This window comes from Neolamprologus multifasciatus, chromosome 18 (genome assembly GCF_963576455.1).
Source record: "Neolamprologus multifasciatus chromosome 18, fNeoMul1.2, whole genome shotgun sequence".
In the NCBI taxonomy this organism is placed as follows: Eukaryota; Metazoa; Chordata; class Actinopteri; order Cichliformes; family Cichlidae; genus Neolamprologus; species Neolamprologus multifasciatus.
In genome coordinates, this window is record NC_140456.1 from 13,313,249 (window position 1) to 13,327,687 (window position 14,439).

The following is a 14,439-nucleotide window of genomic DNA, read 5'->3' on the forward strand; positions in this document are numbered from 1 at the left end:
TGTGTGTGTGTGTGTGTGTGTGGGCACAGAAGGGTTTTTAATAACACGCAAACACACTGCTGCTGTGGGATGAAAGGTCAGATCAAGGCTTGCCCACTCTTTATTATGTCCTAGATAAGATTGGCCATCAGGCATGTCAAGACTTGCTGTTGTGTTTGTATGAGCTTTTTATATCCTGGGCAGGGTTTTAAAGTTTTAACACATCTGTAGTGTTTTCTCTGAACAAAGTGCAAAATATTTATAATGAAGGCAAAGAAGGGATTCAGTAATAAAATTGCAGCTAATGTTTATTTGTAATGCAAGTAATTGTTCTTTCCTAGAAAATGGTGAGAAATATTACTCAAAATGATGTAATGCATCTTTTTTTAAAAGCTTTTCAGTAACACAGAAAGGGACAGTTTACTTTAACCTCCTAGGACCTGGCGTCCACATATGTGGACATCACATTTATTATTATTTTATTTAGACCAAAATACTCAATTTTGCTCTACAAGGGCCTGATATCCACTTATGAGGACAATATACTGCTACTGTTCTATCAAAATTTTAAATAAATATGCAAAAATCAGGTAATTCTTTGTCTTTACATTCATCGGGTCCCAATCAGCCCAAATATCAAAGAGAAATTAAAAATGCATGCCGTGGAAGAGTTCAGGTCTTAGGAGGTTAAAGGTGAAACGTTACGCTTTTCTTATTTTCTTCTCTGTATATGCTGTTACAATGCTGGACACCCATATTAAACATGGTCAGACTTTGAAATAATGAGGTCAGCGTATGTGCACATAATCCCTACGAGCCTAAAGCTCAGGCTTCAGACTGCTCTAAACACTTGGTTTCAGGTAGGATTTTCTACTTTTGGCTCTGTATATTGTCAAACAGTGGGTATATTTTATTCCGTTGTCGTCACGCATTCACACGGCTTTTGCTGTGAGCACACAAGCCCAAATAAACCTTCTGTTTGCAGGAGGAGTTAATACAGCTTATTTCAGTGAGAGGCTCGTGATAAGATAAACAGAGATTATTTTGATCTGCGAGTTTTGCAGACCTACTCCAGTAGAGTTCACGGAGCTGGAAATGAGCTGTAACTTCTTTCCTGAGTTCCTGAAATGGTTTTCTGTCAGCTTATCGTGCAAGTTTGAGCTGAAGTAACCTGTGACTTTCCTGAGATTTGTTAACTAACAGAGACCGCAAGTGCCAGTTTGCTCCATCATATGTGTATGTGTTTGTTAGAGGGGTAAGCCTGGTGTGTGTTTTACTATGCGTGTATGGGGACCGGATGTGTATTTATAGCAAAGAGTAACTGCACGCGTGTGTTTATGTGCACTGAGACAGCAGTCATTTAGTGGGTCCACGTGACAGGAGTGGAGTGACGCTTGACCTCGGGCTTGTTTGCTGTGTGTGTGTGTGTGTGTGTGTGTGTGTGTCAGTCTGCGTTGGTTCATATGTGGTTCATATAAATTACACCAAGAGTAGGAAAAACAGACTCTTCTTGTTGTCTTGTCAGGATGAGCTTAAATGAAGTGCAGTCCTCAGGTATGAAGAAATTCACTGTCAACTTTTGTAGGTTGACAGCCTTCACCCCAGTCAGGCAGCAGCTCGTTGGCAACGTGGCGAGCTATGGAATCTACTTCATCTTGGTTCTAGCAAAAATGAACAAAAACCTCAACCAGCTGCAAAAATGCGCAAAGTTAGAGCATCTTTTATTTTTTCCCTGCTCACAGGAGAATGCCATGCTCCCATTGAAATGCTCCTTTGCTGTGTGGGCTATTGCTTAAATACATTTGCTCTGCCAGACTGTGCATGCTAATGTACCATTAAAGCGTCTGCTGCAGAAATGTCACGTATGCTGAAAAAATGGGTCACTGTGAGTTCACATGGCTGCGGCTACATCCAGCTACACAGTGGTGGGACAAGCCAGCGTGAAGCTGCAGCAGCAGGCAGACTGCTGGTGATTAGGATCAACAGGGCAGAGTTCAGCCGAGTGAGTGTGTGGAATGCTAATCCACATTGTCATAAGGCGAGCTTCAGCCTGACAAAGGGTTGGAGACATAAGGGGGTTAGGTGTGTGTTTGTGTGTCGCAGAGGCAGCCCAGATAAGAGAGGTACTTCGTTATTGCAGATTAGGACCCAGTAGCAGTTTGGTGTGTTTTTAATAAAGCAAGGTGGGGGTGGGAAGGTGAGGAAAATGGTAGTAGTGCCGAAATGTGCAAACGTTTGCACTGGCACATATTCATCAAGGAAGAGAGAGTGCAGAGCAGCAGGAATAATGAGCAGGGGTGTGTGCGTGAGTGGGTGGTGGGCGTTAAGCCGTCAGCTGTCAGGTATGCAGGATCACTGGGAGCGACAGGCAGCCATTAGTGTAGCACACACGTGCATGTTTGTTTGGTCTGTGTGTGGATACAGAAGTAATGGCCCACCTGCAGCCTTGTTCTTTTACTGTGTTTTCTGGGTGTTTCTCACATTTATACTAAAACCCAGACCCTGGGAGTTTCCTTTTGAAGGGTGACTATGCATGTAACCACCATTAGTCACACAGACTGTATATTAGTGATTGCCAAAGTGTGGCCTGCGGCCTCTCTGTGGGCACTAAAAGTACTGCAGGTAGACCTAAAGATTTGTATTAAATTCTTAAATCATTTTTGAATTCACACCTTCTAAACTTTTATGTGACTCGATCAAATCAAAGATTGAATCAAATTATAATCCTTTTGGTGTAATTCTTATGAGATTTTATAGGATAACATTTATTGGGATACTTTTTCGACTGCGGTTTAATAAGTAGTTTAAAATTAGAAAACAAAGCAAAACTAATGAAGCAAAGCCATGGGTTTAAATTTTATTATTTATTTATTTATTTCCTGGTGATTTTCCTTTGGTGGAATTTCCAGACTTTTTTAGTTGGCGTCAGATATGAGGGGAAAACCCTGGACCTTAATCTGTTCTCTGTCCTTAACCATAAAACCTACAGTCTTGAACCTCAAACAGCCCCAAAATGAGCGTTGACCAAAATGTCCTCGTTTTCCAGTAATGTCCTCGCTCTCAAGGTCTAATTGGTCCTTGCGAATACAGACACACACACATGCACACACAGACAAAGGAGGGTTCAGACCTAGCCTTTAATGAGCTGTCAGTCGTCTTAGCAGCCAAACATCTGTCGTTGTAGAGGTCAAGCAGATGAAAGACCTCTGTATGACCTGACGTTACTATCAGTTTGGCCCACGCGCTCCCTCTGTATGTGTTTGACACACACACACACACACACACACACACACACACACACACACACACACACACACACCAACCATTCTTTACATTGGACAGACCCAGCTCACCGCCACACCACTGCAGTGGTTACATCGTGGTTTCTGTCAGTCCTCCTTCTCTCTGTCTCTTCCCTGTCACCCCTCTCTCTTTCTGAGCTGTTCACTCTGTCCCTTCCCCCTCCTCCACTCAGTGCTGCAGTGCTGGAAGGGGGAAAAAGGGTAAAAAAAACAACAACAAAAAATCAAAAACACACCTACCATAAACATTCACAAATGATCGAGGTCCCGTCTGTATACACACAGACTAACAACCACACCTGGCTCACACATACGGCTCCAGCCTTTTAACACTTGCATGAACATGCTCATTCATGCATGGCCTTGTAAATAAGGGACTATCCCCCTACATACAGTTCAGAAAAACTCTCATGCAAATCACTACTACTAATTGTTTTTTTGTTTTCTTTTGCTGATGAATATAGAAGTTGTGATTTGAGGTGGAGGTACAGAGCATAAAGTCACAGGTCACATTCACTTGCGCTGAATTAATTGCTGTTAAAAATAGATGTTGGTATCAACTAGAGGTGGGAATCACCATACATCCCACGATACGATATTATCACAATACTTAACGCACGATACGATATTATTGCAATTTTTAAAAATATTTTGCGATATTCAGATTCTGTACATAAAGGTAAACTTTATCAATATTCATTTTATCTAATATCAAAGTCTCACACTCAGTCTTTCTCTCATTTCAGTTTTATTGTTGACAAACTGAACGGTTTGTATTACAGTCTAGTCCAACTTAACTGAACGCAACCATCTGGTACAATTATAGCTATTCTGAACTATGCAATTTATGACAACTATGCAGCCCATTCAGCAACTGAAGAATTTGAAAGTAAATTAAAACAAAATATAATTTTACATTAAATAAAAAAGTTTTAAACTTAATTAAAATAAAACATGTCTTAAATTAAAATAAGTAAACTGTCATGTTTATTGCTGCAAAAAAAAAGTTAAACACATTTGGACAGTGAAGGAATGTCAGGATTCTTGCTCAGAAAAAGGATCAACATGCTCTGAAGTCAGAGCAAAATATCGATTTCTGCTGTCCCTGTATCGATACATTATTGGCAAACAAAATATCACGATACTACACAGTATCGATTTTTTCCCCCACCCCTAGTATCGACTGTTATGTGCAAGTAAGATGGCATTGAGAGGTATCCGTGTGTCACATCAATTCTTCGAGGGCCACATGTATTCTTTTAAGAAAGACGCTGTGGCTTCTCTAGGTAGCGAAACAGAAGGAGAATAGATAAATAAAAAAGATCATGTGTGCTTCGTGGAATATGTAACAGGTGAATAATTGTGTTTTTTGTAAATAATACATGCTTAAGCTGCTGAATGAGGCTGCTGCTGGACCGGTATAAATGATAAGCGGCTAATGCGTGGCTGTCACAGTTATTTGCTGGCATTGTTCTGAGGCTGTTTAGCGCTGGTAATGACCCAAGCTCTTAGCCGGTACAGCACAGAGGAAAATCCTTTAGTCCAGCTGATGAAAAGCTGCCTGTTTATTACTCACTGAGAGCTTGTGTGTCTGCGTTTTGTGGATAAACGTTTTATAGCGGGCTTTAAAAGGGTACTAAGTCAATTATTGATGCTTTCACACTTTTCTCTTCCCCTTCTTCTTTCGTCTCCTTCCTCTTCTTACCATCTCTCTTCTCTCTGCATCTCCCTTCTCAATCTGTCGTCGCTGTGGCCTCCCTAACGGCTTGCATTGCGATGCTGTGCATTGTTGTTCCTCTGCTGTCTCTGTTACCTGTCAGTTAGGTAGACCGTGTTTGTGAAATGCATGGAGCATGTGTGTCAGGCCTGCCTGTCACAGATAAGCATCAGCTACATCAGCTTGTGGCCTCTCGCCGAGCATGGCCTGGATATATGCGCAAAAAAAAAAACTCAACCCAAAACGAAACGGTGAGATAGACAAAACTAGAGGGTGCAGGCAGTTTTTACTCAACATCCTCTGAGGGTATGACGCTGACACAGGAAACACAAACGTACATTTTCCTGTACAGCGCGTGTTTTGATTCCAGCTGCGTTGCATGTATGCCGATGTCTGACACGCTCAGATGCGTGTAGCAACAGGCCGCGTCGACTCACAGCTAGGCTTTTTTTCCTGTTTTAGTCACAGGCCTTCCTCTACGGGCTCATTCGGCTGCGACATTCGGCTTATCCATTTCCTCGTCGCCTTCGTTTTCCTCACAGCTGCATTATGGCCAGCTCAGGCTAGTTCACTCACTTCTGCACACATTTGTATCCATCCTTTACATCTTGAGTGTCATTTGTCTCCATTTCCTATCGTTTAAGTGCCGTTTGTCTCCATCTTTCCCCCTCTGCGTCTGCGCCTGGTGTAATTTCTCTCCTCTCCTCGTGCTTCCTCTCATTCTCACACCTCCTGACAGATATGCTCATTTTGAGTCGTTCAGACTATTCCAACAAATGTATTCGGTGCAGCACTACATCTGTGTCTACCTCTCGCTCTCTGCTGTATTTAACCTTGGGGTGTCTTTGCTCGTCTATTTAACCACCATCTCTCTCTCTCCTTCTGTTTTCAGAAGGTGGTGGAGGAGGAGAGCCAGGTGAGGAAACCCTCGTTAGATATCTGCTCCACCGGCGACAAGTTGGCTGATGCTGACCCAGCGAGAAAGGTCAGTTATCATTTCCCTCCCTGTGACACCTTCCCCCATTCCTTTCTTCCCCCTTCCTCCACGCTCAGGTACCCCCACCCCCCACTGATAGACACACCCCCTGCTCACTCATTCATAGCGGCACGCTTCTCCTCTGTTGTACCAAGCTGCTCTGCTCCTCGCCCCCTCCCCCGCCAACTTTACATGCAGGGAAGAAGCTTTATCATGATTATCTCTTTCTCTGACTCGTGCGCACACAAGCACGTGCCCAGTGTCTCAACTGATGCCTGATGGATGATCCCCCTTTCACATGTATGCATGCATATTAACTATATTATGGCTCCAAGAGCACCACGTGCAGCACATTTCTTTCTCCTCCCGCTGTCTTTCTCCACGTATTTGTGTGTGTGTGTATGTTCATGCATCTGATTGCTTTTGTAATAATTTCTCTAATGCGCTGTGAAGGCTGTGCACCAATCAATATATGAGGATGGAAGATGTGCAGTTTTTTTTTTGTTTTTGTTTTGTGCCACACTTACCTATTTGTTTGTGTTTCCAACAGGGGAAAGCATCTCCACCGACTCTTGTGTTCAACCGGCTTTTCTCAGAAATTAAGGAGGAGCCAGGACACCCCACCCTGGTCCATCCCAGGTACTACACCTTATTAACCCTAAGTCAGTTATTCCAGTAAAAGCTTTGAGGCTTGTAACTATCATATTTCTGATCTCCACTGCACCAAAGAGATCAAATTTCTCCAACAAAGATATAAATTGGAGTCGAGAAGCAGAGAGCGTGTGGCATTCTGGTTTAATAAATGATGATTATCAGAATATTTTCCTGTTAATAAACAGCATTAATTAACCATCTCAAACTTAGTGCCACTTTTATTTGGTGGTTTTAGAGATGTAGCAAGATGTAGAAGATTCTTCCCTTGATTAGTTGTTTCATCTCTGAAATTATAATAGCCTGCAGCAGGCCTACCGTGTGCTGCATAAATAAACATATTCTGTGTGTTTTCATATAAAAGAAAGAAAAGCAGGAAATCAACATGTGTGAAGAGTTTTCTGGTTATTAGAACATTTTTGGACTTTGTTCAAAAATTTGAAATGTCTGAAAGTATGAATATTAACTTGCATAATCAATGAATGGAGCAGTTGTTGCCCCTCACATTGTTTTATTTTTCCAGTGTAGAGAACTCTGTTAAATCTAGCTGAAGGAGACGAGTGGTATTCACTTTAAAGTTGGCTTTAGTTGGTTGTCCTAGACAAAATTAAAAGCTGCAGTTATTTAAGAACTTATCGATACCTGAATCTGTGCCAGATGGCCTGGTGTTATCTGTAAAAACACGGAGAAGAGATAAGACTCTCCTTGCCAGATATTGTAGGTGTATGTTTTTAAGTTTTGTGTTGGCTTCGGTTTCTTCCTCTTCTTTTAATTTCTTGTGACTGCACTCCCTCGTCTCCTTCTCCTCCTCTCCCTCACTTGCTCCTTCCTCATTTCGTTTCCAAGTCCTCTGCATCTCCCTCCGTCTCTCCATCCCCAGGGGACACCAGCTCTTGTTTAGATGTGGCTCACAGTAATCTGACCCAGATTAAAGCCATAGCTACATGTGACTGCCTTTGACTTACTGACTGCGTCGAGGCCTGCAGACTCCAGGCCAGACAAATTGGAGGGATTATAGCTCTGGTCACCTGTCAGCATCACATGACTGCTACACATACAAACCAGTCAAGACCAGTTTGCAGTGTGTCTTTTGCATCCCAGAGTTGGTAATAATGCAGCGCCCTAACAGTTGGATGTCGTGCCAGACATCCGCAGCACTTAAAGTCGAATCTGGATCGCCACAAACATCCATTAGTGCTACACTTGTCACATACAAGCCAGGCTTACATTATTCAGTTGCTTCTGAGCCGTTTCATGTAGAGGAGTGGTTTTCATTCAGGCAAGCAGACAGACCAAGCGTTGTGTGTCTGCTCTGGAAGAAAACGAAGCACAGAGTCCCACTGAGCTGCCATTCTTAACCTAGTTCACTGTTCCAGCCTCAGCCCTGTCTGGAGGGGGCCGCTGATGGGGGAGGGGTTCAAAGCTCCTCTCTTCTCCTCCTCTTTCTTTTTCTCCCTCTCTTTAACTTCCCTTCACACCATCATGAAACAGTGTTGGTTTAGTGGCCTGGGAGTATCTCACAGCACAATCTCTCTTTCTCCCAGTTGTATCCACTACCTGAACATTTGTGATACGCAAAAGATGTGTTTAGGCTGAGATCCTGTAAACATGTGGCAGAGATTTTTTTTTCCTGCAGCCTTCCCAGCGTCCATTTACTTTGGGCTAGAGCAAACGCCACATTAGTTAAAGTAGCTGCCGAGTCAATAATTTGTTGGTACAATCATCGCTTCAAAGACAAGATTATGTAAAAGGTGGCGCTAGTTCCTGTATGCCTAGAATAAAAGAGCAAAGAACAGATGCTTAATTCAGACTTTACATATTTAGAAACCAGACAAATGTTGGTGTTAATGAAGAAAATTGTGAATTGATTCAAAATTAGATGATGTTTATTTGAGTGCTTAAATGCCTTCTTTTTTTGTTTCTTCCAGTTACTACATGTACACATACGATAAGATGGTGGCTCCCAATGTGTCACTGCGAAGGGAGGCGGAGATGAGCCCCGAGATGCTGAGCGCACTGCTCAAACACCACTACAGTCGCAGAGTGCTGGGCCACGACGAGCCGCCAATGGGTCAGTAATAATACACCCAGCAGAGCTGAATTATTAACCAGCAAAGACGCGTGTAAAGCTTTTTAATGGCTAAACATACATGCTATAACCACTTAAACACACAATCTGGTCTTCAAATTAGGATTAGAAATAAATCAGTGACCATGTTATTGTTGCCTTCTGCCTGAGGGATTTGATGTTGGATAAGCAGAGCAGGAACATGTTTGTTGTCGTGTAAACGAGAAGAAAAATCTGATCAGAGATGATGCGACTTCCTCCGACACAAAGCTGCCAAGATAATCTGACTTCATCATGCTTTTTGGAAACCATACAAATCAGCCAAATAGAACAACAAATAAGATCATACCCGGTCTTACTTGACCTTCTTGTGAAATTAAAAGCAACAGCTGACGCTCTGTAATTATGTTCAAGTGAAAAGCTGAAAATGGCAGAGCCGATAATGGGCCAAAAGGCAGGAAATTGCTTCCAGTTTATCCATTTAATAACAGGCCTTAGATCTCCAGCAGTTAATAAGAGCTGCACATCTGCAGAGACACAGAGTCTAGCTGCAGAACCCAGCGTGAGTGGGCAGGTAGAGGAAGAGTTTCTGTACACAGATTGTCTTTCTTTAATTAACGGTGTCAGACATGAAGATGGAAAGTTACTTGGAGTTTGACTAATTAAAAAGCATAAAACTGACTGGAGACACACACACACACACACACACACACACACACACACACACACACACACACACACACACACACACACACACACACACACACACACACACACATTCAGACTGTTTTAACAGTGCAGATTTTTTGGCTATAACAAGACAAAAAAAACATTTACATGGAGTGTGATAATATTCATTTCTGACAAAGTTGTGTTCCACTATTTTCTAGCTGAAAGTTGTCAAACTAGAGCTCGTATAAACGCTTTCCACAAACACTCAGCACGAATGATATTTGGGTATTACAGTAGTTTTCAAACATTTTTGTGTCATCAAAATTGCCTGAAAAATGAGCCATATTCACAGCTGTGCAGTGTCATGTGACAAATTGGCAGTTCAGCTTTTATTTAGAGATGCATCTGTGGTGTCTGGACTGAGCATGCAGCTGCGCTCCACTAACATATAACTCGCTCACATGTTCAAACAGTCTTCTGCCACTGCTGGTGATCGGAGTAGGTTAGGTTTCTCTTAGAAAGGTGATGTTGGTTTCTGAGTACCATATTAGTGTTAGCCAGTTTCTTCTCTCTCTCAGGCTGGGAGCTATTGACATCCCAAGCCCATCCAGTCAGGGCCATAACATGTGCAACTTTCACCAGCAGTTTTCCTCTTGTCATTCAGGTGGTATGTCACACTCTTGGTTGCTGTGTGGTTTGATCCATTACTTGTGTAATAATTCCCACCATCCTGCAACTGCACGAATGGACTCGGTGTTCCCTTTCATACAAAGATTTGTAAATGAAAATTCAGGGGAAAGAACTGGTATCTGTACTGCTAAATGAGTGCAGACAAAGTCCTGACACAATATCCTGCAACAATAATCACACAGAGTCTCAAAGAACACAATTTGACAACAGCTGTCTCTCTACATATGAAGTGTTACAGTCTTGCATGTGCACATCATACAGAAACAAGGCTGACACATGCCTGCTAAAAATACATGACTCGTGTATATAGCAGGCATGAGCAGTGTGCATACATACAGCATGAGCAGAAGTGACATGCATGTTCATCATGTTCATGCAACACGCTCGGCAAGCCGACACGTGCTGCACTCAACAGTGGCGCACACAAGCATGAGCTGACCTTCACAGAAAGACTCTGGGGACACCTCGTGTTGGCGGGGTGGAAACAGCCGTGACCTCCTCGTGTGTGTTTTCATGTGCATGCTTTCATGTTTTTCCCGCATTAATGAGATGTGTGTGTGTGTACTGTATATTTTTATATAATCTCTGTCTATACAGAGAGAGAGAGAGGATGAATCACAGGAATGCTCTCTGTATGCCATTATTTCACCACGTCTGACTGCCAAGCTGTCGCCCTCCCTCTCTTTCATTCCTCTCAGGCATTTTCCTCTTTTTCTTCTCCGACCAGTCTGTCTCTCCTCCCTCTTTCTCTTCCCATCAGCTGTCTCCACATCCTCCTCTCTGAGCGGGTTCTCCGTTTGCTCCTGCACTTCCTTCTTCTGCCTCTTTCATCTCAAGCCTTCTACCCCTTCATCATTTTCTTTTTTAAACATTTTCTCCCCTCATTTAATGCCTTCCTCCCCCTGTTATATCTGTGCCGTTCACTCTTCCTTTTGTGGTTGTCTCTCTCTCTGCTCTGTTTATTTCCTTTTGATCTACCACCAAATGACTCACGCCTGTTATTTGTGCGCTTCAGAGCATGGATCTGGGTGTGTGTGCAGGCACACACATGCACTAGCCAGTTTGAGTCAGTAAATGATTGTCCTCTCTGGATCCAACATGCTGTGTACAGAGCATCCCGTTTCCTGTCACGCACATGCTGCATGATCATTACCCTCTGTTCTCCTGATGTCTTTGTCACCATTCACCATTTCGCCTTCTTCATCATTATCTTCTTCTTGTTCCCCACCTTCTTCTTCATCATCATTTTTGTCTGTCTGCGAGCTTATGGTTCAAACACACTGCCATACCTAACCTACATTTGTGCACTTGTTTTTGTGTGTCACTGTGCCAGTTGGATCTTGGATCTTGTATTTTGTGAGTGAAGCTAAGCCCAGCAGAGCAGCACACTAGGGCACTTTCCGCAAGTCTTGTTGGGCAAAGAAAACAACTCTATCTGTAGTCTGTGCCTTTGTGTTAAGTCTCCTCGTGGCTTATGGGATAGTAAGATTACTGCAGAGAGGCTGGAGAAAGGCTGCTTTTTTTTAAAAAATTCCACCTTAAAAACACTGTTTTGTTTTGTGAGAACTCCACAAATGAACAACCTTGACCTCAGTGGATAAATGAAGTGCAAACGATATTTGGAAGTACAGCAAGTCTTTGTTTCTATCACCAAGCCTGAGGGAGATTCAAAAAAATGAATTTCTAACTCCACAGCATCAAAAATGTAAGAGAATCATTAAGCGCCGGTGCTGTGGAAATTCTGAAACTCACACATCACATTTGAAAACACATTAAGCGTCACTGTTTAGCTTTATAGCTTCTTGATGCTTTTTGTTTTTTAATTCATACTGATGACTTTACACTTGATAGCACATTTTCCTCCAAGTTCTATTTCTTATTAGCCTACATAGTGGCTAAAGAGACATTGGGCACTAAACATCCATAGATGCCCAACACCTGATTCTTTTTTTTCCCACATCTCTCCAGCTCTCACATACATATCAATTTTAGCCATTATGAAACAAGTTATATTTCAAATTACATTTTCACGTCACAGTTGTCTCACAGGAAGCTGTCAGAGAGGTGCTTAAATAACTCTAACCTCACCCACATTACAACCAGGTCAGCTGGAACTGAACTAGAGATGAAACTAGTCTTCTCCTTCTCATTTAAGCGATTGGAATCAAATTAAATTACGATACTGCCAGAGATTACCACCCTACCCACTGTTTCCCATGATGCTCCTCCTCACAGGCCGCAGCGAGGGAACAAGCCAGGGTTTGAACAGTGGAGGAGCCCACACAGAGCAGCGCGGCTCCCACACACGGCCCTTTATTCCTCTCTATTCTGCATGCGTCTGAGGGCAAACACACAGAAAATTTGTGGGCGAGTGTTTGGTTCGTCGGCTGTTGCCGAGCCATACTTGTGCGCTGTGTGAGTGCACTGGTGCTGAGGAAGAAGTACAGGCGTTTATGAGGTTGTGCGAGGGTGTTACTAAGCGCGGGTGGCAGTGTGCATTAGCACGGCTCGCACTTCCTGTCTTTCACCCACCATTCTTCTTCTTCTTTTTCTTTTTTTTTATAAACTTCTTTCTTCATCTTCTTCATCTCCCTCCTTCCTCAGATCTTCACGCGTCGCCTGCTGTCGCTGCTGGCGCCGGGGAGGCCAAATCCCAATGTGCTGCTGCTGACTCGGCCACTGAGAGGGAATGCCAAACCCAGGCAGTTTCCATGGAGACGAGCAGCCCAGGCTACAAGAAAGCCACCCACATCACCGCCCACACCCCTCTTCCCCGTCCTCCTCTTGCGTCGCTGTTGTCATCGGTAACGGATGTAGCAGCTAAGGACGTGAGCTCTGCCACGAGCGGCGTTGTGGCGGCGGTGGGGGGGCTGGAGGACGACAAGGACAGGATTGTTGTGGAGATCATGCAGATGTACAGCAGGCAGCAGGAGAAGCTCAACTCCACCCTGCACAAGCAGCTGCAGCTGGAAATGGTGAGTCGGTGGTCGGAAAGATAAACGAGGCCGAGATCAACGAGCCGATAACTGTTTCCGCCCATTAGAAGTGTCCTTGATGTGGATGTGGAGGTGATCTTCACCTTCCACTAACCCCCTCTATTACTTCCTCCCATCACGTGGAACGTGTCAGTATCAGATTGTTCCACCAGTTTTTAACATAAGTCAGCAGAACAGTTCATATAAATCAGTGTTTCAGTCGTTTAGCGTATTATTAAAGCACTGGGTTTAATTTCAGTTTGGATGCATGGAAACGGAATTGAACTAGATTATGTTCTCCAATAATGGGATTTGGGGAAAATTGCATTTGTAATCTAAAATGAGATGCCACCATTAAAGAGTATTGGTGACAAAATGTCTGATGAAATAAAATGTAAGCAAACTGAAGCAAACAACCTCCTTGTGGAGCTTCTGTAATGTGGCGGTAGAGCAGGTAGTAGTTGGAAGGTTGCTGGGTGCTCTAGCCTGCATGTTAAAGTATCCTTGCAAGATCCTGGACCCCCAAATTTCATCAGAGTGTGAATATTAGATAGAAAGACTATCGGTCTCGGCGAATCGGTCCATTTACCATTTGCAGGAGTCACTGAAATGTGACTTTTTCTTTGTGCCCCCAGGAGCTGGAGACTTTGCGTGGTGGCGAAGCAGTGAGGCTACGGGAGCTGAGCGCCGAGCAGCATGAGCTGCGCAGCGAGCTGGAGGCGGTGCACAGCGAGCAGGCACGGCAGCTCAGCCAGGCCCGCCAGGAGCAGCTGGAGCTGGAAACCCGTCTGGAGCAGCTCCGACAGCAGGCCTGTGCCTGCGAGCCAGGGGCGCAGCGCCAGCAAGAGGCCCACTACACAGCACAGGTACGGGCTTACAGGGGAACACATGCATGCACAGACTTTTGCATCAGAGTGAATCTCCGTGACATAAAGTGTGTTCACTGGCTTGCATCACTTAACATATGGCGTTTTTATCTTAAAGACATTAAGATTGCAAAGCTCCAGTGGGACTCAAACAAAGCACACTTTAGCACAGCACTCTGCATATTAATATTAAAGTTGAGCTCGCTAAGCATTTACAATTAGTTCTCTTTTCATTTTCATCAGCATGTATGTACAAACATTTATCTTTGGATCTGTAGTTACTAGAGTCATGATTAAATCAGGTTTTTAGGTAAAACTATTTGGAGCTGCACTTATTAAACGTACCAGTCAAATAGAAAGAATTTACTGTGATGCTGTGTGAGTCTCTGTGCGGAGCACATACTCAGACGTCTGTTTGGGTTTCAGTAGACCTAATCTTAATCTCTGTTACATCGGCCTGAGCCCTTCCACCTCCTGCCCTTGGCATCAAGCTGTCCCTCTGTTAAGAGAACGGGTGTGTGTATTTCTGTGTGGCTCTGAGAG

The 14,439-nt window shown here is 43.6% G+C and overlaps 1 protein-coding gene across 5 annotated transcripts in view; it reads left to right on the forward strand.

Annotated features, from left to right (window-relative positions):
- skila (SKI-like proto-oncogene a) overlaps positions 1-14,439 on the forward strand; it is a 34,938-nt gene that overhangs the window by 16,533 nt on the left and 3,966 nt on the right. For all 5 annotated transcript variants that reach the window (XR_014870903.1, XM_085141611.1, XM_085141610.1 and 2 more), the window contains exons 3-7: positions 5,891-5,983; positions 6,525-6,613; positions 8,554-8,696; positions 12,660-13,030; positions 13,666-13,896. Coding sequence is in view for 4 of the 5 variants with exons in the window: in XM_085141611.1 (XP_084997737.1) it covers positions 5,891-5,983; positions 6,525-6,613; positions 8,554-8,696; positions 12,660-13,030; positions 13,666-13,896 (927 nt within the window). In the remaining variant the exon portion in view is untranslated. The remainder of the gene's footprint in view (positions 1-5,890; positions 5,984-6,524; positions 6,614-8,553; positions 8,697-12,659; positions 13,031-13,665; positions 13,897-14,439) is intronic.